Source organism: Corapipo altera, unplaced genomic scaffold (genome assembly GCF_003945725.1).
Source record: "Corapipo altera isolate COAL_440 unplaced genomic scaffold, ASM394572v1 45, whole genome shotgun sequence".
Taxonomy (NCBI): domain Eukaryota; kingdom Metazoa; phylum Chordata; class Aves; order Passeriformes; family Pipridae; genus Corapipo; species Corapipo altera.
The window spans coordinates 10,793,916-10,818,944 of record NW_020884877.1 but is presented as its reverse complement, the minus strand read 5'-3'; the positions used below and the strand labels follow the sequence as shown (position 1 = coordinate 10,818,944).

Sequence of the window (25,029 nt, the reverse complement as noted above, 5' to 3'; positions counted from 1 at the left end):
ATTAAACATAGCTGCTAGTGAGGGAGCAGTCAGAAATCTGGTAGAGTTAAAAAAAATAATGAAACTCTTCCAAGAACAAAACAGAGGTAAGAAAGTTGGTTTATCAGTTTATGAGTTATATGTATTAAAGACCATTTTACAAAGTTATTTACAAATAACTTATTTTGACATCTACAGATTTTAAGAAAGAGCAAAGTTTGCAATGTATTCTAAAGTTGCTATCTAAAAATTATCTCTCCTGAATGTTTAGGGTGGTTCATGTACATTTTTCAAGTGTATTTTATCCTTGATCATTAAATAAGCACATAGAGCAAATTAGCATCAAGAGAGAGCAATTTTCCATGTCATAACCTCCCCTCCAAACTCATGAAGTGTAAAAAAGTGACAATGAATTTAATAATTTTATGTGATGAATGCAAATGTTATCTGAAAGACTACAGCAAACTAACTCCAAAATGCTATCAGAAATGTCAGTAGTTAGCTCATTGGGGAGAACTTTATTAGCATCTCCTTAGGATACCCACGACAAACTGCATTTTTGTTGGGATTTTTTGGGGGTGGAGAGGTGTTGTTTTGGATTTTGTTTGTTTGTCTTTATCTCCAAAGAACACCTTAGCAGAAGCTATCAGCTTTGACAGAACACCAAAATTCTGGCACTGAACCATAAATTGACCATTACCATAAAAAGAACTGCTAAACGAGAAGCTGTGTGCTCAGTATAAAACTAATTTCATGCTTTCAAAAGCACACAGTGGCTTCTAGCAAGATAGTGGCCCTGGGACTTGCAAAGACAGATTGGCTAATACAAATGGTGTGTGCTCCTGATGCAGTCTGCTTAGCCAAGCTTTACATGTACTGGCAGTAAATGGAAATTCTCGAATCTTCTGTCAAACAAATACACACTTATCTATAACTTTGGAGCTGAAAGCTATAAAACAGCTGCCTCATAAATATATTTAGCAGGAAAAAGCATGAGCTGTCCTAGTTCCTCATTAAAAAAACCACCAAAAAAACCCACAGCAGTCTTTACATAGTAAGCACAGACATTTCTACAGCAAGAGAGAAAAACATTTAAATAATATTTTTCAACATTTTTCCCTGTTTTATTTTTAAAAAAATTACTGTCAGCATACGCAAATATAATCATAGCAGGTCTCACCTCACAAATTAAACATATTAGCAAAACAGCAATGCTTAATAAGTAACTCAGCTGAACTAATTTTTTGTGTTCTGCTATAGGTGAAATTCTCAATAAAAAACCCTTTTTTTAAACACATAGGTACAAAGTCTGTTTAGTTTATGATAATGCTTCTTTCAAGCTTAAAGATTTACTACTAGAACTTCATGGACTACCTTTAACACACTATCTGTTCCCTTAAATAAAACTTGCTGCACTAAATCTCAAATTTAACTGGTTAGGGAGAAGCGACACTAATTTTATACCCCTCTCAAAGCAAGCTGTCAGTGCAAATGAATTACTGGGAGCTATCCTGGGCATGACAGGTCATAACTTTTAATATTAACAATGACAGACATATCTAAAACGTCAAACCCAGCATACAATTTATTTCATTCTGTACTTAGTTTATCTGGAGAATCCGACAGTTCTTGTGTTTCACACATCATTGTAACTACACTTTGAGAATTAAAAAGCCAGAATGCAAGTTATGGTAAGAGATATTTAGTCACACTGCTAATAAGCTTCTTTCTACAACAATAACACAGCATCACTGACATTCAAAAAAAATTTAAAATGCATAGGAAGTCACCTACTGGAAAGATGCCCTCTGCAAACAGCAAGCAAGGAAAGGGAGCTTGCCACATATTTAGTTACTTTTAATACTGAAATAAGAAGAAAAGAAAAAGATGCATTATATGCATTGCCATTTTTGTTACCCTTTCCACTGGAATAACTAAAACAGAAATGACATGCACACAGAAATAATGCCAAACATGTAACACTTAATGTCATAGCACAAAGCAATTCAGTGAAGTTTAATAATAAAAAAGAGACTCACCTCTACTGGGAAGTCCACTCCACATTATGGCAATACTATTTATGCAGGTTAAACAGCAACCAAGTTACATAAACAAAACTTCCAATACGTGACCAATATGATCTACGGTGCTACAGAGTCTTGGCTCCAGCCCTGATCATCTGTGTGACAGTACACTGTTATACCAGTGCAGCCTCAAACCTTCCCAGATGCCGGCTTATTGCATTGCTCATTGAAAATCCTTCACACGCTGGCAACATTTTAGGGAAGGACAAGCACGCTCTGAGTCATTTGTAAAGAAAGCAAAGCAATTTCAGTTCTGTATCTTCATGCGTACCGAAACACAGAGCACTGTCAAAGTAGAAGTCTGCGTGAATTTATGCTGAGAATCAGGCAACCCAAGCCGTCATTATCAATGCATGGAATCAGCTACAGTGATCAAATTCAAACAAACCACAGAAAAATAAAAGAATATGATTATGAAAGGCTGTACAGATTCAGCTCCAAACCACACAGAATGAGGAATCATCTATCTAGACTGTGTAAATGTTAAAAATAGCTCTGTCTTTCCCACAATGAGCACAAGACAGAGGAGAATCAGCAGTCTGTATTGTGATGAGGTTCGTGATTAGGGAAAAAAAAAATTCAGCAGTAAAAATTAATTACTTCTTACAGCTTTTTAAAATAAGATTAATTCACAATTATGCAAATTAACAAATAAGTACTTTTTAACCACATAACAGACAAACTCTATTCTACATTAAAAAATAGGATATCTATTAAAAAGAAGAATAAATATTTGGATGAAAAAATTTAGAATACTGACCCAGTTAAGACCTGTACGGTCTATCAGACTAAGTACCTGCACAAAAAAACAAAACAAAACAAAGAAAGAAACAAACAAACAAACCCAACAAAAACCCCCAAAAAAATCAAAACAAAAAAACACTAAAAGTATGACATTACATGAAGAAATGCCTTTGTCTTTAAAAAAAACCCAGTAATTTTTTATTACTTAGTATGAAAAATGTCCATGGCTTATTAAATTCATGTTCTTCCTACTCCCACATAGACTTCTCACTGTGTAAATCTTTTTGTCTTTTCAGGTACTTCATAGGTTTTCTTTCCCAAAAAAAAGTAAGAGGACACATGTCACTGTCCATACTCACACAGAGAGACACCCACTACAAGAATCAGATGTAATCATAACTAGGTTTAGTTTTTAAAAGAAATGGAAAAACATGGGAGTTTTTTATTATGATACCTGTACAGTTATCCAAAATACTGCTGTGTCATGAGACAACCATGAAAGAAATTTTGACAGGATCTGATCCCAGATGGGGAAACTCACCATACAGAGACAGTATCAGTTTTTCCTTTTGTGAGATAAAAATAATAAACAAATCTGACTTTATTATTTTAATTTTTCAGTAGTTTTAACATAGAAATCATGGTTAGAAATGCACATGAATAAAAAAGTCTGCATTTATAGGTCCATTTTCATCTCAGCTGTCTATCTACACCCATAAACTGTGGATCACATCCTTCCATGAGACAGTGAAGAAATACTTGCAGCAACATGAACTCAACTGATTTAAGAAGCTCTCCAGGCCATTTCCCAAACTGTTTAAATGACAAGGGAGACACTCCAACCGGAGCAGAAGTTGTATTATTACCAATCCTGCAGCCATCCTCAGCTTGAAACCATGGCTGGTGAACAGCTGTATTTTTGGTCCCAAACTCTAGAACATCTGATTATCTGATGTCTTAAACGCTGGTTCTTTACCACAGCATAACTGCCCTCAAAGTGAGATTAAACTCTCCAGGAAGGAATTTTGCTACAAGAATATATTTATGCAAAGTACTGGCAAAGAATGTCAAATGTATTAGCCAATTTTATTTTGAAATCCTTTCACACTTCACCCAAAGCACCACCCCCATAAACAACTTTTTTTCCATACTAGTTATATACTGTTTGTTTGCTTACAAATGTCATTAATGTGCTCTCCACCAAGTGGAGGCTACAAATGAATAATTGGTTTGATAGCCTTTACAAAATTCAAAAGAGTTAGGGTTTTCTATTTGCCATTAGGGAATTTTTGAATGTTTTGCTCTAATGCAACTTACCAATTACTTAAAAACAACCAACCTCAGTGAAACTGTAATTTTCTCATCTTTTTTCCTGAAGACTACCAGTGACTGTATATATCATCTACTTACTATTTTTATTAATTTTACCATTACTTTCTCAGTGCAACTACTCAAATGCAGAACCAAGTATTATGGATACAGTGTGTAATAACTGACAAATAAGAAAACAACTTTCATATCAGCTCTGGCCCTTGATATTAACTCTCATCATCAACATTTTGTAAGGAGTACCAAGCACATCAAAATATAATAAATCCCCTTATTTCAGAGCAGCTAATCACGATCCTGATGGGTCCCTTTTGAACTCAGCATACTCTATGATTCTACCATGACTTCTGTGAAAGAAAAATAGCAATCACTTATAAATACATTTCATATTGTAAGAAAAATGTTAACTTATGTAGCATCACTTACTTCTTACATAAAAGGGGGAAGAGACTCGAATGACACAAAAAACGTGGTACCATCTACAAAATTCAGTCCTGTTCAACAGACTACTGAATAAGAAGTCAACATACCCTGTAGAGAAGTGAAATACTAATAGTTTCTCAATAGCCCACTAAGCTAAGCTGCATTCCATGCACATAACTCTTTTTGTTATCATTGGTATTATTATGGAGAAAGTAACAGTTTTCCTTTTTAGCAAAAGAGTCTAATCTTTTACAAAAGAAAAATGGATTTTACTTAGAGTAGAATAGCAAAGTGTGGAGCAACCTCCCTTTCTAGGGGGTAAAGAGAAGGGAAGTGACAAGGACTTGTTCCACTTTGTGCCCTCACAACAGCACCTTGAAACTGCTTTCCAAAAGGTTGGGCTGTAGGCAGCAGACATGGAGGGCAGAACAAGTGCTGACCTACAAGCCTAAGGTTTTGGCATAAGATAAAAAAAAAAGAGTAAGACCACAGTGCTTTCTACTATCCTTCTTCTCCTCTTTTCTACAGACTTATGCACTAATTCTATAGCTATGCATGCACACATTTAATAGGACTCAGCTCACAAACTTTTTCAAGACACTTTTGATTGCTGCTTACCGTTCCTCTGAGCACGTGGTAGAATAGTTCATAAAGATTTGCAATAAAAATCAGATTGTTCTTGTTTTAGATTAATGAAAGACAAACATTGAGAAGGAATTGAGGACCTAGATCAAAGTAAAAAGAATTCTGTTCCCTGCCACATTGGCACAAAGCAGTCTTAGATGACAACTAAGCTACCTGACAGAAAGATAGTCTTGGACCAGTTAAGGATTCAAAGCTATAAACAAAGACCTGTATTTAGGATTAGATTCTTCTTTCAATAACCAAGGAAAAGCTCCACTGAAATCAGAGCAATGCACTGCAGTTTTGTTCTGTTATGACCACCCATCATTTAATCCTGCACTGACCTAGTCATCTGGCAAGCTAATTTCTTTTACGGTTTCATTTTAAAAAAAGTCTTCCTTGTACGCACGAGGCCAAAAGTGGGGATGTAGATTTAAAGCTATCTGGAATATTTTCAGTATAATTTCTCAACATCTACCAATAATCATTTTTACCTTTTGGCTGAAGACACTATTCACACTTTCTATCTCTATATATTTAATTTGGAAAGCTAATATGCAAGTTAGCTATACAGTCCATGGATCCTATGAAATATAATTCTGAGCTATCAATTGTAAGCCTCCCTGCCTCTATTGACTTGATAGGATGCCTAGACTTCCAAATGGTATTATTATTATATGGCATTGCACAAGGAGGCAAAGAAGTTCTAATTTCTATTGCCAAAAGGGAAAGAAACCCTGCCTTCTCTGTTCTCCCTCATTCTCCTCCCATGCCCAAGACTACTGTTTTACCTTCTCCATTCCACTACCAGGCCCTTTTTGAGACCTGATTTAATTCACAAACACAACTGAAGTCTAGTCATTTATTTATTTTTTTGTTTGTTTGGCTATATTAACAAATCCCTGGCTGTCATTGCTGTGAACCAGATCACACAACTATGTGTTTATTATCTCCCAGGAAATCATCCTGCAATTATTTCCTCAGTACTGTAGGGTTAACACATTAACTCGTAGGACTGTTCCCTACAAAGAATGGTATTGGGTACTGCATTTCCAAAACTGTCCTGCAAGGTTAGAGATTGCAAGAGCAAAAACACAGAGCTGCTACCACAATGCACTGACATCCCAATCACACCTCCAGCCAAACCTCCAGCAAGACCTTCACACTGGCATTAAGGAGTGCCACCTGGACCCTAAAGCACATCTGGTCTTTAAAATAGCCCAGGACCCAGGAAAAAGTGATTCTGCTGTGCCCACTTGTAAATTTGGACACCTTATGTAGCAAAAATGAAACTACTCGTTTCCAGGATCTGTAAAATTTGGACTTCAATAGGTTATTTCTAATCTACTTAAAACTACACTAACCGTTCCCATGTTAGCATGGGGGCAAAGGAGAGAGAATCAGGAGATTCACCAGGAGATACCAAGGAATAAGCAAAGAACTCGTGGAGCAAAATCGGTGTCACCTCCAAAGGAGAAGTGGAAGGAATAAAACGAAGTCATCCATAAAATTGCCCACATATATTTGCATATATCAGCAAGCCACTCGCAGTTATCCCTATCAATAGCTCGGTTAACAAACGAGGCTCAAGCGAGCCCCAGAGGCAGCAGCCGCGGCTCGTCTCTCCATGGCCCGGGCTGCAGCACCATCTCGTGGAAGCCTTGCCATCCCGCACTCCCGCTGCCTTCCCACGCTCCAAAATACTGCCTCCCTCCTGTCTTCATCTCCTGAACAATTAATTCATTAGCTGTCTCTCAGAAGAAGGGAAGCGAGCAGTCTTGATTTAGCAATTAGCCAAGTTCGTACCACATTCTCCAAAGTGGTTCGGGCCCCTCTGAGGAGCGGATACTTGAGCCTTGAGCTGTGGCAGGTGGGGTTTCAGGTACCCCACACAGTTGTGACCTGCTCCACGAGATTGCCGCTTCAGGCTCCAGCAAGACCTGCTGATGAAAAGTTTTAAACAAGCTCACTCCAAAATACATTTCCCCAAGGTTGCAGGAAACCATCCTTTATTTTCCTTTTTCCTTACAGGAAATAACTGAAAAAAATTTACCAATTTAAGCTGCAAAAGGAAACACACATTCTCTCTTACATTCCTTTTTTTTCTGGCAACAGACCATCCATACCTCACTTATGCCTGTCACAAGGGTAGGGATGATCCCTGGAAATGGCATTGCTGACAAACTTCAGCCTGAGCTGCAGTAAGGCATGATGCATATGACTGGTAATGAACAATCACTAACATAAGCAATAGTGAAGGCTTTAACACCATGTGCAATATACTGTCTAAGTAGAATACTCTTTTTCAAACACGTAATTTTCAACACTGATGTAAAGAGAAGGAGGAGTTCAATGAATGGATCGAATCACCAAAGTCGCCTAATGTAGTCAATTAATTTCTTGAGTTTGGTAACATAAAGGAAAGCAGCTCTAGAACTTTATTTTACTTGCTATGAAGTAATTTAAATTGCAGGTAGAGATACAATAGCAGAAGAGCTTCTGTATTTCAGTAATCATGTAGTGAGCCAAAATAAACTAAAAATAGAGTAAGTTTTTCAGAAAAATATTTTGCTAAATATTTTTTTAAATCCTGTGACCATAGTACCCTTACTCTAAATATAGAGAAGTAACTTTAAACCTATCTCTAAAAAAGATATTTAGACTTTAAATATATAAAAGCCCCTCATCTATACACTGCAGAGTATTATTGCCAGGACCCGGAATTACACCATTATCAAATCTTAATAAAGGTGCAACCCACGACACACTCCAGTAGTGGTACAACAATGACTGTTACCAATTACTGAAAGTTATGAGCAACAAATCGAGGTTATAGCTGTAAAACACAGTGGTAGTCAAAAATTAAAAGGATATTTTATAACAACCTGGGGCCACCAGAGAGGACATCCAAAGAGAATGAATATGAAAATATGTCTCATGACTCCTTTGTGTTCATCTCCATTTAGAAAAAAGTTCACCAAGAGTCAAGGAGTCTGGTGTCAGGGATGGTGCACAGATCAATTCTGTCACACAGGATCAAGACAGTTCTGATAGGTCTGTAATCCTGGTTTCTGTACTGTCGATGAAAATTTAAGAGTCGTGTATTTTACAGTCACCTTATCTTCCAGTGGGAATATTATTAATTTCACATTCATCTTATGAACACAGAGGAAAACTCCAACCTCACATTAGCAGGAACCTTTGCAAAAAGTTTCCTGAGGTGTGCTGAGCTGTTCATTAGTTGGTTTGTTAGAAGGGTAGGTAGTTATAACAGTGAAGTCTGAGGGGGGCTATTTACTTCCTTGGTATGTAGAATAAAGTCTGTTCACTGGTGAGGTGAGATTAATATAATTGCTCTCTCACCATCTGCACAATTACCTCTGTTCACAATGGTAGCTGAAGAAATGGGGAAGGAAGACTTCCACTACAAGCAGTAATAACACTCCAGAGGACATGGATCAAAACTGAGCCTGGTTAATGTCAATTTATAAGAAAATTAATTTCTACTTATTTTTGTAAAGTGTTCTTTGAGAACTACATTTCAGTAAATCTTATTCTCCTACTAGTTCTTAAGCAGTATATTAAATCGTCTACATAATCATAATAATAATAAACTGTTTATACAAGGCATTTCTTTTTTTTAAATGCTATAAACACACTATCCTTCAGCTATGAAGAAAACAGAATGCCTATTTCAACATACACTGGGATAGACCAGCGTAACTAGGACATAACTAGGATATAGTCCACTGTAGAGACTGGTGAACAAAGCACAAAGAAACATGAATTTCAACTCCTAAGCTATACAGTAACTCCAAAGCATGTGCTTCAGCAAACACAAATGTATTCTGAGCATCAAAGCTTTCTTTAAGCAGTGGTGCCAGAGCATCAGCTCTGATCCCCAGGAATGACAGCAAAGACATCAGATGAGGAGGTTCAGTTAACAAAAAGCAACAAAAATATATAATGCAAACATTGAAAATGTTTTCTATCAGCACACAGAGGAATCTTAATTAATCTATTTCAAGAATGCACACAATTAATTGATCTAGATGTTATTCAATAGGAATTTAAGATTATGGACCACAGGCTTTACACTAGTGATACCCTTACACTACTTGGTTCTAAATCAAACAAAACAATACTACAGACATCAAAATAAGTCAAATTCAGTTAAAAATCAAAATCAGAAATAACAAAAAGCTAAATCCTTTAATGCAGTTTGACTGTTTATATACAAAACAAAAGAACCCAAGGTAAATGCCCTCATGTGACTAACAATAATTAAAAAAATCTTTAATACAATTCAGAAAACTCTTCTATGAAGATTTGAGATCCGTTGTTATTTTTCTCAGAATAGCAATGTGAAATAAAATAAATAAATAAATAAAACCCAGAAAAACACATTACGTGCTTTTTCTCTTTACATTATGCATGCTAAATGCATTTTGACCAAGCATTTGGGACTTTTGTTTTGCCCAGTAAGTAAAAAGTCTTATTTTAAATTACTTCTCACTTAGAGGTCTTTTCCAACCTAAATGATTCCGTGAATAAGAGTAATTAAAACCCTGACAACTGAAAGTAGGAATAATGAAAGGGCCAGGCCTGTAAATTCCAGCTCTCCTCCTCCATTGTCCTACTACTAGATTCCCTTTAAAAGTTTCTCCTCTACACACAACATCCCTCCAGAACATTATTTTGGGAGCAAAAGCAGATGACAAAATTTGTAACTATTTGGATCCACAACAGTTACTTTTAAATAGACCATATCTCAGGGTACAACACAGTAATTAATCACACATTAGTGCAATACTGCCTCAATACAACTGGTCTCACAGGAAGAGAAATACACCAGCAATTCTGAACATGGTAAAATATTATTAACTACAAGTATTAATCTATATTAAGTTTAATGCTTATGTTGGGTGGGGAAGGTAGATCTTAAAAGCTTCCTCAGACTTCTGGACCAAAATCCAACATCTCAAACTAATTATGTACCTGTGCTTGTACTTGCAAACAAAGTGCCAGGAGCTGTACTTGTAGGGAGTTTTCCATTATTTAGCTGCTTCACTCTTTTCAGGTGAGACTTCCCATTGTAATGAACTTGAGCTTGAGCTGCAGAGTTCAGCTGTATATTGCACACTTCACAGAAGGAAAACAGTATCTTCTTTTTTTCTTTACTTAATTGATAATCCTGTCTGTCGTTCCTCAGTCCTTTTTCTTCCAAGACCCGTAGAACAGCTGGTTGATTCATAATCCCATCTTCAAAGACGTAGTCAGAAGTTAATGGATGCTTCACACCTACAGAGCAAAGAGACTAAAGTGTTACTAGAAGACAACTAATCCTTACTATTAAAACTGCATTTTCTTTTTTAAAATGCTACACAGCATGAGCCAAAGACCAGTTCTAACAAATAAGCTTCCAAACTGCAGAGGTGTTGCTTAATATAGAAATACACGCATTTTTGACACACCACAGAGCTCAGAAATAATAAGTTGGCAATATATCACAGTCTGTGCACAGCATCTTGCAACAACTCATTATTTTGTTCTGCAAGCTCTCTATTTTAAAGTAGATTTATTATTGCATCTCTAGCAGAGGTTACGATTATTTTCAAATACATTTCTTCTATTTTACTAAACACTGGTTCCAGAGCTTTTTACTTTCCAGTGCCCATAGCAGTACCCACTGCCTTAAATACAACTATTCAGCAAAAAGGATGCCAACAAGAGATGTTACGGAAACAGTGGAAGACAGTAGACTGTATTAATGAGACCAATGAATGCTTTCATTTTACATATACCCAAATCTTCAGCCTTCATACAAGCATTGTGTATTATCTATAGGAGTCCATCAATACTTCACAATTCAAACTATTGTACAGAGAAACACCAGCTAGAAGTTAGTTTTGTGGGAGCTACATAAATACATGGTAAATGACAGTTCCTGAACAACAATCCAAGAGCCTGAAATATTAACTTACCCTAGAGAATAAAAACCTCATCGTGATAAATGAATCAAGCTGCAAAAAGAACAGTTTTATATAAATGTGGGGAAGGTGTGTATTCCATTTAAGGTATGTTGCTAAACCTGTAGATAAGAAAAAGTGGGGAGGGGGGGGAGGCTCGGCTCTTTATAAAGGGGTCCAGGGTAACTCATACAGAAAATATTTCTGTTTTCTTAGATATACAACTTGCTGTCTACACTTTATTCTTTTCCTCTACTACCCAAATACTCTGGAGGGCCAAAGGCTGTCTCAGGGAGCTGCGCAGTAGAGCAGTTCTTTCCAGGCAAGAGTGCACACATATTCAGCTTTCAAAAGCAAAAGTCTTCAAATACAAGGTCCCTTTTTCAGCCTGGGAACCAGAGCAGCACACAACTTTGTGTACACCTACCACCCTGTCAGGCAGGAACAATGAGGGATGCAAACAATGAAACCACAAGCAGTGCTAGTAATCCTCCCCAAAACAACTGCAGTATTCACAAGCAACACTAGAATACTCCTGTCATTATCCAGGTAAGTATATTACCAAGAGAAAGTCTGCTTGGTTCTCTGGCACAGGTATGTAAATGGAAAAAACTTCAGAAATAAGTTCAAGTCATTTATATGGTGGGATAGAGCATCTCATCACATTCCTAACTCTAGCCCATGTTTAACATTTTAGTATTTGTACAGAGTTCACCTCAAATACAATTCACTGATCAAGTATTCTGAGTTCATAGTCATGTATTTGTTTCATACACCTGACAGCTCTGTCATCAAACAAAGAAAAAAATATAAACAATACATTAAGATATACATCACATCAAATAAAAATAATTATTAAAAATAATTGTAGAGTACAGGTACCTAATTGCTTTAAAAAACAAAATACTGGTGATCCTGAAAACCTAAGCTAGAGACTGTCACACTAAATCATTTAAGCTTAAGTATCATATTTCAAGGCCAGGAACCAAGATCCTTGACTCAGCTGAGCTAAGATGACATTTTCATCTGAAAATTTAATCTGCTTAGGGCTTTGGTATTTGTTACTTTTTAATGTATTTTTATACCATAAACAACCTCCTCTACTGCCTTTGTTTTCTGTAAATTTTTATTTCAACAGCACTGTTATAGGTTTTGTTCTCTAAAGTAAAAGATTTTGAAACAAAAGTATTTTCATATTACATGATTTTACAAGTTGTACATACAAACATAATTATATAATGATAAAATAGGTAACATTAAAGAATCCTGGCTTGTCAGAAACCTCTTAAGTTTGATTGCAGAAAGATATAATATAATTCAGTAATTATTTCAATTATCTTAAAGTTCTTAATGAAACTCAGTTGATTTGGATACATCTAAAATTGGCAGAGGCAAACATCTGCATTAGGAAGCTGTGTGGACCAGAAGGCAGACTACTGGAGCAGACAGCTGCTGTTGAGTACCTGAAACAGCACCAAAGCCTTTCCAAGGGGGCTTATTTTGGAAAGCACCAGCCTGGTACTGCATTAGCACATTATCACTGCAGCATGAGATACAGACACTCCTGAACTGCATGATTTGGTTCACTGTCTTCCAAAGGAAAGAAAACTTGGTAAAGTCTGAGACTGTTCAAATATGAACCAAAGCAGGGTAAGTGTGGAAAATCAGAACACCTGCCTCAAAAGTGTACTCCTGACATCACCACAATTGTTTTTAGTATGGACACACCCAGAAGGAACAACTGAGCGCAGCAAGGACTCACACGTTGCGCCTGCACCCTTAGGCATCCCAGCTGCCAGCCTAGAAAGGAAATTAACCTTCAAACAAATAAAAAGAAATCACTGCCCAAGTTTCAGTTTTGTTTTAACAAACAAAATAATTATAAACTCCCTTCTACTACAAAGTGCTGTCTTAGTTGCATACACAGGACAAAGGAGTCCTTGACGCAATCTCTTGCTACTAATTTAGGAATCAAGAAAACCTGAGCTGAAATTTTAAAATAACCTTCATTGCCTAAAGCTCTGCATCTAAATTAAAAGTTGGCCTGATTATAAGCAGCAATGGTTTCCCAACAACTGATGGGAGCAGCAGATGCAAAGCATGTCTGAAAAAATACCTACCCTGGGCATAGGAGGGCTTGTGGCAACATACTCTGACTGGTCCAATCCTGGGGAGAACCTGTGCATGCAGCCAGAGACCCAACCATGCCAGCCCTCAGAAGTTTGCCTGTTCCTACAGAGAAGTCCCAGCCCCCATCTTCCTGGGATCTGGAGACCTGAACATTTGGTAAAGCAAATGATTTGTGTTGAAAAGCTTTGTTCAGCCCCTTCTAAAGGTTTCTTAAAAGAAAACGTTGGTGGCAAACATGCACAGAGATTTTAAAGTATGCCCATCTTGCATACAGTAACACAGTTTTTACTATAACTGTTCACTTCTTGTGGTGTATGTATTTGTTCAAAAAATAAAAATGTTATTGCATGCAAGGAAAGTTTCCATTATTTTCAAAATTTTGTCTCCATCCTTTCTTCTTCAAAGTTTAGGTTGGAAAAATACACCTTTGAAAATCTCCACTGAAATGTCCTGGTTCTAGAATATACAGAACAAGTACAGTTCTGCACTGAGTCAGTGTTAAGAATCTTACCATGAATGCGGTTTATCTTGTACAAGGTAACCTTTCTTTAGAAGGCTATGTGAATGCTTTAAACTTTTATGAAAAAAACTTGTATGCACATGTTAAATTGTAATATGAAAAAAACCAAACCAACCAACCAACCAAAAAAAAAAAAAAAAACACAAACCAAAATGCTTGAGCTTTTTCTTATTCTCTCAAATTTATGCAAGCAAACATCTGTCAAGTGTCTTCCTTTTTCTTTCAAAAAGAGCTTTTCGCTGCAGACAAATTTTGAAGAGTTCTGGATGATACTTGTTCTCACTCGCCAGGAGTCAGATATGAAACAGGGCCATTTCATCCCTCAGGTTTACACATAGCTCAATAACGTTATCATGTAACAGAAGCAGCTACTTGAGACTACAGTCAGTGAACTGAGAATAAAGAGAAGTTACACGATCATTATATTCTGCAAAACCAGAAAGTAATTTAGAGTAATAGATCCAATTGTGAAGTATTTAGAAGTAGATTTAAGACTAAAAACAATGAGTTCATTAAAAGGGAGAAAGGATAGAAAGCATCATATGGATAAAATACAGTTGATCAATCCTGCAAGCTCCCACTTCTGTATAACCTGAATGCAGCACAGTGTAAGTCAAGTCTTTGCAGCAGCTCATACATAACAATATCCACAAATTAAAAAGTCCCATACAAAAAGGACATCATTCTGTGAATCACACTGCAGTGACACACACAGTACACAGGTAATGCTATATCACTGTAGCTATATTTACTCAATGACTAAGAGGATTAGACCCAATTAAAAATTAAAAGGTGAGAATGTGAAAAAAAGGGGAAAAAAGGAAGAAACACAGAAGAGCATACACATATCCAGCTGAAATGATCCAGAAAAATGTAAGCCTGTAGAGGGATTTAATGCCATATCAATCTTTCCCTTGCAAAAGTAAGTTCTGATTCAAACCAGATATACTCTTTTTTTTTCTGATCAAAATCGTAAGAGGAAGCAATGCAAGCATAAGACCTTTTCAGGTATTTGATATAAGCTGTGACCAGACTAAACAGGCTGTGTCCCCCCATCACATCCCCAGTACACAGAACTGATCTATCTGAATAGATTCTGCAAACAACACTGGAGCAAGAATAAGTTAGTGATTTATGACACCACATTAAAATTCTTAGGTGTCATGAGATACCCAGGATTTTGGAAACCACATCTTCTCAGCCTCTTCCAGCTGGCAAAGAAATCTAAGCATGGATATCTTTGTACTTGAAGCTCAAGTAAATTAGCCATTCAATTTGGCTAATTTACTTTTAAACAGAGTTGTGCTTTCAGAGGAGCTGCAAAGAAGTATTATATATGGTACACTGCTGTAGGTGAGAATATGCAAATCTTTACTCAAAGGAAATAAGCTTTGGTTATCCTGATGAATTAGCGATTGTTACACAATGCATTCTTTTCCTGAGTGCTGGTCTAAACTTTTGCAATGCACATTCCTAATTAGTTGATACTTCAAAGAACCATGATGCTGGTAATATTATTAGACTACCTTTCCTCTGTGGATCTTTGCCAAGTAAGCAAAATAGAAACTGTATTTTAACAACTTGCATATAGGCAAGAAGAATTTTCTCCTTTAGCCTCTGGAAACAGTCAAAATGAGCTACAGAAGACATAGGAACAAATATAAAAATCAACTGGCTTTCTAGATTGTTACATTTCCAAAAAGGTTCATCAAGACATCTGGAGGGGAAGGACAGAATAAGTGCTGTACTACTCTTAAGCAACTCCTATGGAGAAAAGGTGGACTAGTGAAGTCTGCAGGCATGCCTTAAGAGCTGTAGCCTTGCACTGGAGCAAGTATGATTCCCTAATTCCTCATAACTCTATCATAAGACATTTATGCACACCCTCCTCCCCCCACCCCCAAAAAAGAAAGGAGAGGGAAAAAAAAAAAAAACCAGAGGAAACTACTAGCTTGAATACCTCCAGAGCATTATTTAAAAGAAACTAAAAGAAACTCCCTAGAGCTGCTTTTCAGAAGTCTTATGACCTTTCTTATATTTTTAGGCAGTATTTCCCAAACACAGATAAACTATCAAGAGGCATATGGTTTGCACCATCTGGGCAACAAGTTCTATTGGGATACTGTGGTGAACAGCATATGCATAGTGCCTTGTGTGCAGTATCCTACAGTGTTAAAAAAGCACTAGAGACTATTTTGAAGCCAACCTTGAAAAACCCCCATATGTTTAAGGGACCTGTTTCTTTCAGAAGATGTGTTCCCCTTTCTTTCAGTACAAACTAAAACAGAGAACTGCCATGTTTAATCTTCATCTTGTTCTGAAATTCCTCAAGGAGGCATGATATTCAGCAACATCTCTACCTGTCAAAGTATTTATCACCCATCCATACACATTTGATGAACTCTTTGTTATGTCTTTCATCTCTGCTCCCAAAATACATGGAATGTTTTAATTCAAAGTTACAGTAAAAACTGGATGGTTCAGTAAAGTAAACACATTTTTATTCCTTAGAACAGGTAAAGAATAATCAGTCAGTCGTAGTACACTGACCAAACCAGGCTAAGTAATTTTTTAGCTTTTATTTTGCTGCTAGTTTATCAATATGAAGAGGAATAGAAAGTCAGCTTGCTATCACTGTGCATGAAAAGTTTTGAATGGTGTAGTATGACAAATGGCTGACAGCCTCTTCACTAACACATTTTAGAGTATTTAACATTTGAAGGAGACTCTCTTTAAACCATAAAAACAGATGGTTGTTTCACAACACAAACATTAGCTGTTCAGTACAAGGTAATTCAGAAAATTGAAAACATTCAAGCAGCTAGTATTTTGCTTTGCTTTACACTAGCCTTGAAATTTTCCATGTTAAAGAAACCTAAAATTAGACCTACTGTACTAGACTGTGAGTTCAGCTGAACTCGAGTAAATAAAATCACTCTCAACACAGATTATCACTGACTGAGGTTGCACGTGCCAATGTTCGTAGCTAGCTCTTATTATAAGGTTGGTCCTTTCCTGCCCCCATACTTACAGATTTCTGGCATCTTAATATTAACAAGAATACAAGAATCTATTTACACATCAACTTATATGCCAAAGAGATAGATCCTCACCTGACATATCAGACTGCTGCCAAGCAGGTTAATCAAGTTTGGAGTCCAGACAGCTATCTTGGATTATGCTTCAAGAGGAACAGATAGTTTTCCAGAATTATCATAATATGATTTTGCTTGATGAACCATTTGACAAGTTGGTGCCTTCTACTCAGCAGTCTGTAATTAAGCCACTACTTACCTCCAGTGAACTGGCACTCTAAGTACTCTTAGCTAATTGTAGAAGAATATCTAAATGCCCAAGGTGTCCAACACATGGCTTTTTATGTCATTTTAAACATTTGTCCTCCCCTACACATACATAACCCTATTAGAGACAACAGACCTTCCAGAAAAATGGCACTCAGCTCCCTTAGCTTTATCTATCATCAAGTCTGTTGAATAAATCCACACAACATTCCCAATATCCACACTTGCTACCCCTAGTATGCTATCTGCAGCATATTCAATCCTGTACCACATGCTCCAGTCTGTGTTCTAGCGTCCTCATTAAAAAAAAAAAAAAAAAAAAAAAAAAAGTCCATTTCATGCCAACCATCACTGATTGTCAGTATCTGGTCATATTTACATCCTATTTCATCCAGAAATTCTAGTTTTCTGTTAAAGACCTAAATCCCAAATACGTTGTGTTTCTAAAGCAACACTCAGGAAGAAGAAAAACAAAAAAAACCCAAACCACGCCACAAAAATAGACAGACTTAAATGAGTTCTTTGTTGGAAAAAGGCAGGATTAAAACATCACACATGCCAAAATGCCGAGCAGCCACCAAAAAAAGAGTTAAAAAACCAGATAGGATACTTTTAATAGGTTGAACATGTGAAAATTACAAAGCATTTTAACAGTAAATCCTCAAAATTTTAAAAAGCTAAATTTTTCGAAGTAGAAAGGAGCAAAGTGAGTTTTCTTATGTGTATTCCCAATTTTGCCCACTTTCACAATCTGCTTCCTTGAGACCAGGGAACCGTCTATAAATAAATTGAATTATACCGCTTCTAAGATAATTTTCTAAGACTATTTCTTAAATCTCTAGTGTTCTACAAAGTTTCCAGACTGGGATTTTTACTTTTATCTTTCAAAATATTAGATCCAAATACTCTTTTAAATCAAAGGATTCCTTGTATTTCTCCACAGAAAAACATTAAATAACACAAAATTTTAATTAGATGGATCTTCACCAGATTTTACAACTTAGAAGTGCTGAAAATAGACCTATAAAGGGAAAATACTGCAGAGAATATAGTTTGAATTTGCCTTCAACAATAAAAGGACTACAAAAAATAGGGTTTTTTAAAAAACAAATTATTTTTCTACATTTAATAATCATCTCTTAAAACATAAGTTAACCTAAGACCAACTGCTTAACAGATGGGTTTTAACTAACTGGAGAAGTGGTTCAAGATGTAATAAACTTCTAGTGAAGTATCTATTTTAATTTTGTAAAAAAAAAAAAACAAAACAAAACTGTTCAGGGCATGAACTTGTACAAATAAAAACCAAACCCCACTGACGTAATGTGAGGTTCCTCCAGGGTATCTGTACCTAGCTATTGTCTTATCTTGCTTGAGCATAATCACATTTGAAGAGTAAATAAATCTTTGGTTGGTCTCAGGAAGCAAAAATCATTTCCTACCTTTCTTAAAAATATCAAGAATTCACCTGAGCATAAAAGCAAGTCACAACAGAAAGTCAGGCCTGGTAGACAGCTGTCTTGTTCGTCAGTCTGACAATAGCAGGAGATGAATATAAGTTGCACTGGAAACCATTAGTTCAGCGTAAAGCCTGGTAATGCTGTGAAAGTGCTCTTGGATACAAGAACAAGAAGTGTGAGGATTGTGTGAAAATAATAGCTGGGCATGAACAAAGAACTAGTTACATTCAGAAACAGCGTGAGATCCAGATATATCAGCTTGATTGGCAGCACTAAGAATATAAAGAACCGAAAACTGCAAGCACAATCAGTGGCACCCAATGTCACTCCTAAAGTGCTCCTAAAAAGATGGTCCCCAATTAGTCATTTGTAAGAGGCTGTCAATGTCCATGTAAACTACTGATTCTCTTTTGGAACAGAAGAGATATTGAAACCAATGTTCCCTTACAGTACAAACGTAAAGGGACATCACGCTTGCTTTCTGTTATTAACTACTTAAGATTTATGATCCAGTTATAAGAGAATCATCCAACTGGTAGTGACAGCCCATAAAAATAGGCAAGTGCATCACCTAGTTTGAAGCCACCTGCAGGAACAGACCAGGTTAAAGTCAGCATTGACCTGAATTTAACTTTTCATTTCTCCCCGTTTCCTTGTTTAAAGGAACCACGACTAAGCATATTTTGTTCTGATAATGAATTCAGAGAGGCCTCTGGTGAAGTTAAAGATACAGCCACTCCCTAATTCCTCCCGCCCACACAGAGACCTGCACAGACCTCTCCTAAACTTGAGCTGCCACTCACCTCAAGCTTGAAGTGACTGCTGCCTACAAAATCCATTCTGAATACCTGTCTTATTCCATAAAAAAATACACCCTTCCATTCATTAAAAAAAAAAAAAGCCAGCCTTTTGCTAGTTTTGCTGACATTTTACACCCTGATCCAGAAATAGCCTACACATTTGCTTTCATGCTGTAAATAATCCACACTGCTCTCCCCTCAATTATGAGCCCATTAGAGAGTGCATTTGCTCATACAAATTTGGCTGACAAACGCTTCTCATTTCTGTGCATTCCAACCAGTGCAACCATACTATTGCATTAATCTAATTTGGCTTTCATAAACTTTTAGACATAAAATGTAAAGGTTAGAGTTAAGCTGAACAGTAGTACCTGAATTAAGAATTCATGTGAGAGGTTGTTTGGGTTTCTTCTCTTTTATTATTCATTTATATAAAATCAGTATACTATTTGCATATCATACTTAATAAGAAAAAATACTTGAAGATACTCAGCATCCCAAAACATTCATACCAAAGGTCCACTGGCAATTCCAACAGCATTCAACTGCATAAACATTTTAAGCCCTGCACTCTCAAAGATATTCTACACCAACTATCCTGGAAGCCCTGAAGAAATTAATAGTCAAGTCAGCTTGTAGATGGCACCTCATTAAACTGTTGTTTCATACAGCTCTGAGGTCCCCAACATAAGAAGGACATGAACCTGGTGGAGAAAGTCCAGAGGAGGCTCACAAGATGATTAGAAGACTGGAGCACCTTTCCTGTGATACCAGGCTAAGAAAGTTGGGGTTGTTCAGCCTGGAGAAGTCCCTGGGGAGACCTTAGAGCACCTTCCAGCATATGAAAGAGCTGGAGAGGGGCTTTTCACAAGGGCATGGAGTGATAGGACAAGGGGAAATGGCTTCAAACTGAAAGAGGGTAGGTCTAGACTAGATAATAGGAAGAATTATTCACTATGAGGATGGTGAGTCACTGGAACAGGTTGCCCAAAGAAGTGGTGGATTTCCCATTCCTGGAATTGTTCAAGGTCAGATTGGATGGGGCCCTGAGCCACCTGGACTAGTGGAAAGTTCCCCTGTCTGTGGCAGTGGATTTGGAACTAGATGAACTTTAAGGTCCCTTCCAACCCAAACCATTCTGTCATTCTACAATACCTGTTTCAGCAGGTACACAGATCCGCTAAGTGTGAATGCTTTAACACAAACCAAAATGGATGTTCTAACTGCAGTAGGAATCAAATTGCATGATAGATGCACAAATTTCTTCCTTTCAAAGATATTTGTACATGATACAACTCAGAGTTTCCTACAAGACCAGCTTTACTGTCTAAAATACTCTTAATAAAGAACCTGCCACATGAATGGCAAGCAACCCTTTGAAACAAAACTAGTCTAAATAGTGTTTCTCAAAGCACTTATGTTTGGGAGAGAGGCTTAGCGCACAGAGCCAGGAACAGAGAGGAGAAGGGAAGTGGTCTGTGGATATCCTCGTGGTTCAGTGTTCTGTCTGTGCATCCCCACTACGGGACAATGGAAAACAGAAGTAGAAGAGATGAGTATTTCCATTCCCGCATCTGGAACAAAACTATGGGGTATTCTTTTGCAAGCAATTTTACACCTTTGTCTCCAAATTGTCTCCTCCCTTTCCCCATCAGCTCAGGCTACACTGTCAAAGCAAGGGCACATTTCATAGCATGCTCACTATCAGCATCAGGTATAATCCAATGTGAGGCATCTAAATATCACTGCAGGCACAGTACCTCAGAGAAAAAAAATTTTTAGCACAAAAGCACTGACAAAGACTAAAGATACGGCAAAATAAGAGCCATTCAAGTTGACCGTCAAAATGAACAAACTATGGATGAATCACACCCACCCATGTTAAGGAGGTGGACCCAATGCACACAATTCAGCTTTTGCTGATTACTGCATAAAGTGAGTTTCTCCTGGTGGTGACTGCATACCAACTGCCATGTTAACGAACAGTATCTTCCTTCAGACATTTACAAACATCAGAATGCTTATTCATGACAGTCCCACATATCATCTGCCATCCCAGATGGTGACTGGTGGGATGCTGATTTTGTCCTAAGGCAGTTACCACCCACCAAGATAGTATATGCAGGGCTAAACAAAAAGCATGGACCATCTGCTGTCAAGTTTATAAGATTTGTTGAGACCTACTAGGTTAGTTTAGGTTTATTTTAAAATCAGACAAATCAGGAGGCTGTAGCTCTCTAAATGCACAGTAAAAGAAGGGTAATTTGCACCATAGAAGACATGCAGTCAATGAAGAACAAGTTACACCGTTCTGCTGGTCCCACCTAACACCCTGAGAGCAGCTAAGGATTCTCACTGTGATCAGTGGCAAAAGGCACATACAGCCAACGAGCTCAGAGGGAACCTGAGACCACAAAGCAAGATGAAATTCTGCAGAATCTACAGTTTTCCTTGACCTGAAAAAAAAATTTTCAGAATTTTCTTTCTTGATGAGAGGATGTTTTTTTTCTGCCTCCTTATCTTGCAATATATCTACTGCTATCATTTTGATAGCTGGTCTCCACATTAATTCTAGCCCACCCCAATTATTTTCCTACTTCTGTGTCTCTGTAGAGTCTTCTTATCCTCCTGTTCATATTATTTATACATAAAAAGTCAACTGAAAAACAGAACTAGAGTGATATCTTCTGAGTGCCTCACAAACAGCATAAACTCCCCCTTACTTGCTTCATCTGTCATATCCATTTATAGATGGTTAATAGAAAATACAGTGAATTCTCCAATCTGGACTATTAAGCACTCAAACTACATAAAATAATTCTACACATTCTTCTAAAGTCATCTGACTAAATTGCTTTTTGTACACTGATAAATACCCAAAACAAGCAGAGAAAATAGAAAAATACATCCACAGGAGCATTTTTCCAAACCTTTTTTAAATCACCAAGTACATGAAAACTTTTCAATGAGGCAGAGAATTAACCTTGCACAACTGTAAAGGTTACATCACTGTTTCTGCAGGGGGGGGGAAGTACTGCTTAAGGTCAACTCTCATGAAGTAAAATTTCAAAACATGGCCAAATTGCCTTTACATCATAAATATCAGAAAAACAGGATACAAAGGAGAGAGATCATGAAGGGCTGTACTGCACAGTAATGAGAGACAGGGGTTGCAAAGGTCTCTGCAGGGGCCCTACACTGTAAGAGTCCCTGGTGCTACAGCCCACACCAACCCAGCTGCATCAGCAAAGATCCTCCTGGAAGCCCAGCAGCAAATGCTGAAGATGCCTCCAGCCAGCACAAGTGCATCACCTCCTCCAGCATTCACACCACGAAGGGCAGAGGAACAGAATACACCAGTCACCTGCAAATGACAGCTTAGCTCCTAAGAAAAAGCAGGGACTAACTAAAGAAAGAAAATCTGGGAAAGTACCTGAAAAGAGAAGGATTCCTTTCTCCCCTCACAAGCAACCAGAGGCAATATGGGGCATGAGGTAGAGCTTCTCCATTCTCCTTAAGTACGTTTCCTTACTATTCTTTAAATGACTTAGCAAAATTGCATGCTGGTTTTGGCTGGGGTAGAGTTTACTTTCTTCACAGTGGTTGGTATGGGGCTGTGTTTTGGATTTGTGCTGAAATAGCAAAAACATCTCTATACTATAAACCCGGTGTTCAGCACAAATGCAAACCAAAGCCCCATACCAGCCACTGTGAAGAAAGTAAACTCTACCCCAGCCAAAACCAGAACAAACTGTTGGTTGTTTTTAAGTCATCCCAGACTGCTTCCTCTACTGCAGAGACCACAAAAACTAATCTATGCATCCTAGTGCAGCTATCTGCAGAACACATGGGTTTATCGAAGGGCCATGTAATCATAAATGTATTTAAAACTCAATATCACAATAAATTTACTTAAGACAAAAAGATCTGACAAACAAAATTAGACACGTCACAGTTAGTCTTGTACTGCCATCCTGCATAAAACTGGCATTTTCTTAGGAATATAACCATTATTCCACCTTTCATTTTACAACTACGACTCTGAAGTCTTCACAGACATTCAAGTATACTGCTTCTATAAAAAGTAAAAAACCACGTCATTTTGCAAAGGCATAAACTTTTGATGAAGGCAGTCACACTGAAAATTGCCTGTTAATCTCCTCTGAATAAATATAACCCCCAGAAAGATGAAAATGTGAGCAGAATATAAATTTTTTGCACTTGAAAATGCTGAGATGCACAACAAGAAGCTTTTACTTCAGCATTCTCAGCTGAAGTTATCCCTCAGAATCCCACTTTACTCTCATAAGATATTTTTCTCCAGTCATTCACTTTTCAAAGCCCTTTGGAACTTTAGGATTGCAATAAAGCTGACTTTTATACCTTATTTCAGTAGAGGTCCCTCCTGTGTCAGAGCTGTCGCATTCCTTGGATACATTTGGTGGTTTTCAAATTCCTAAACATTTTATTAATAAAGAAATAAAAAAAAAAACACATTCCTTTTGCAATAATCAGACAGTTGATTTCATACGCAAAACATCCTTGTGATAAACAATTCTTATCATAAATTCTCCAATTAATGAAGATCTTGCTCTCTCACACTGGCTTACCTAGTTGGCCTGTGCTCAAGTTATACTTTGCTGAATAGCTGGTAACTGAACACAGTTTCTGCTAAAAGACAATTTTAAACACATTTACTGCCTTAATGGACCCAGCAGGTTGAACAGGCCTCCTGTGCTGACATCACAAACGTGAGATTTTGAAACATGAAACATTTAGAAAGGTTCACTTAGGAAAAACCAATTTATCAATCTGATGTCACTATTGCTTATAACACTCCTCTCAGCAATTCAAGGCTGCTAGCTCTCAGAATTGTATCTTGAAGTATTAGGCATTTTTCTTAAGCCTGGGTCATGCAGTCAAAAATCCCCAGGATCTCTAGCCTTTTAAATACCCTTCTAATCCTTGAAGAGCTGACTGAAAACATAAACCCTAAAGAGAACTAAAGACAAACCAATTTCAATGTCTTCTAGATCTGATAAGATTTTTGAATGTTCAGAGTTGACAATGTTTAGGCAGGAGCATTAATATTCTTTCAGCCACACACTTAAACAAGTTCTGGACTGCTGCTTTGCTTTATCACTTTAAGAATCTTAAAACTTAAAAAAAAGATCTTTAAGTCCTCATGTAGTTCAGCCGGGACAAACTCTGAATAATCAGGCGTGTATTTGGTCATAGAAGGTTTTCCAGAGTGATCTCCAGCCAACTAAACGCTGGCTGCTATTTTAGTTTCTCTTTCTCTGCTGTGTGCAGTCCATAAATGCATCAGAAGGCAGGTGTTTTCTCTTCCCCCATGCTCCCACAACCTCCCCCTTTTCACAAGGGCATATAGTGACAGAACACACAGTAATGGCTTCAAACTGAAAGAGTGTAGTTTACTCTGGAACAGGTTGCCCAGACAAGTTTAGGATGCCCTATTCCTGGCAGTATTCAAGGCCAAGCTGGATGGGGCTTTGAGCAACCTCATCTAGAGGAAGGTGTCCCTGCCCACGGCAGGGTTTGAACTAGATGATCTTTAAGGTCCCCTCCAACCCAAACCAATCTATGATTATATGATTCCTTTAGCCTTTATTTTCCAAGACTGAGGAAGTCTCCCCATAACAAA

The 25,029-nt window shown here is 37.3% G+C and overlaps 1 protein-coding gene across 7 annotated transcripts in view; it reads right to left on the bottom strand.

The window, feature by feature from the left end:
* ZNF385B (zinc finger protein 385B) overlaps nt 1-25,029 on the bottom strand; it is a 167,491-nt gene that overhangs the window by 125,051 nt on the left and 17,411 nt on the right. The window contains exons 1-2 of one of the 7 annotated variants that reach the window (XM_027637347.1): nt 2,019-2,519; nt 1,774-1,842 (exon numbers count right to left, since the gene is read on the bottom strand). In XM_027637347.1, the coding sequence (XP_027493148.1) occupies nt 1,774-1,842; nt 2,019-2,043 (94 nt within the window). In that variant the 5' untranslated portion in view covers nt 2,044-2,519. Of the gene's footprint in view, nt 1-1,773; nt 1,843-2,018; nt 2,520-10,181; nt 10,485-25,029 lie in introns of those variants that run through there. The other 6 variants (XM_027637346.1, XM_027637357.1, XM_027637348.1 and 3 more) reach the window with 6 other exon arrangements.